Source organism: Saccostrea cucullata, unplaced genomic scaffold, assembly GCF_032062105.1.
Source record: "Saccostrea cucullata isolate Sc308-1 unplaced genomic scaffold, CSIRO_AGI_Scuc_v1 ctg10589, whole genome shotgun sequence".
In the NCBI taxonomy this organism is placed as follows: domain Eukaryota; kingdom Metazoa; phylum Mollusca; class Bivalvia; order Ostreida; family Ostreidae; genus Saccostrea; species Saccostrea cuccullata.
Genome location: NW_026923928.1, coordinates 10001 through 11545, shown reverse-complemented (window position 1 = coordinate 11545; position 1545 = coordinate 10001). Strand labels below are relative to the sequence as shown.

General features: G+C 29.5%; 1 protein-coding gene across 1 annotated transcript in view; it reads right to left on the bottom strand.

Annotated features, from left to right (window-relative positions):
• Positions 1–583: 583 nt before the first annotated feature.
• The window catches only part of LOC134265292 (E3 ubiquitin-protein ligase RNF114-like), a gene marked incomplete at its 5' end in the record, with an annotated part of 8726 nt that continues 7764 nt past the window's right edge, over positions 584–1545 (bottom strand). Inside the window, one exon of the mRNA XM_062747528.1 lies at positions 584–1278. Coding sequence (XP_062603512.1) covers positions 1213–1278 — 66 coding nt within the window. The remainder of the gene's footprint in view (positions 1279–1545) is intronic.

The following is a 1545-nucleotide window of genomic DNA, read 5'->3' as shown; positions in this document are numbered from 1 at the left end:
CTGAGCTTGAATACTGTTCATTATCTCCATATTTCATTTGATGAGATCTACTGCAGCATGCTGATAATTTTTTTCTCTACCAAGTTTGTAACAGAATTTTTTTTTTCAAAATGTATCTTTCTTTGACCAGTCTTTCTTATAAATGACCCCATACCATTATACGTAGACAACATACAGAATCACACTTTTCTGCCCATTGGCATATCAAATTTAATTTAAAACATGATTTGAACATTATTAGACCATCAAAAAAAAAAATATGGGAAAAAAATGAGAACATACAGAAAGACACATGAAAATAAGCTATAAATCATAAAAGACTTAATGAAAACCTTAGCAATTCATAAGACATCCAACAAGCAATAATTATTAATGAATAATTTACTTATAAAATGTATATTTAATTAATAATAAAATTATTGTGAACTGCTTTGCAAGTTTAACAATCAAAAGACAATGTTATAACTGGGAACTTTTATGTTGAAGTTTTTGACAACTACCTAAAAGAAATGGTTAAATTATTTCCACATTAAGGGTCACTGATATTCTGATAAGAGAGATAACTCTTAATGACATAAATGACTATTATTCCTGTATAGATTTGCCAAGTTGAAGTGTCTTTTTTGTCCAATTTTGCCCCGCAAGCTATGCTATAATTGTTTGTATTTTACTTATAAAATACATTTCTTTTGGAAAATCATTAAGGTTCAAGCAACATTTTATATGAGTGAGCAGAGGGTTTATGAACCTTAAGTATTAACAAATACATAATAAACTCTTACATTGATAAACAGAATTTTTACACATTGTTCTACGATTCTGTTGTGGCACAATAAGCAGGTTGAATATTGAGATGGTTTACAGAAGAAAGCACATGAAAATTGAAGAATTCTCAAAGACATGATTTTATTTTAAAGAGTAAAAAATGAAATAAAATTAAAATTAAATAAAAAAAAGACAGGGGAACAAAAACCTCTACATCCTTGTCGAAAAGCAATTGCAGTGTAAAAAAAACGAACTTTTTTTTCAGTTTTGCCCACATTCCTATTTCGGATATACATGTACATATACCTATCAAAATAAGCTGATGCATAGTGTCTGGTTCTATTCAGGTTTACTTTTTCAGTTAGTACATCACAAATTTTCCCCCTTTTATTTATAAGCAGATAAATGGCGAGTTTTGCTGACTCTCCCCCATAAAGACTATAAACTTTATACTGGTTCTAGGGAGGCCTGTAATGCTAGCCTCAACATCTCATCCTCATCTTGGTTAAAATCCTGAAAGTTCAAAAAAACAAACATTTTAGGTTCCTTTTTTCAAAAGAATTGCACACACATGTAATGTATTACATGTAATACCAGATATGACAAATTAAAATGATATTGATTTTTCTTTCTCAATAAGCTGACCATGGATCATGACACCCGCATGTGTAATTATAGCCCTGCCTTTTTCTTATGATTTTTTTGAGATTTTTATAGTTGCAGGCAATCAGATTGTATTTGCAGGAAAAATTTTAATGTCACATACTGTGAAATCACTAA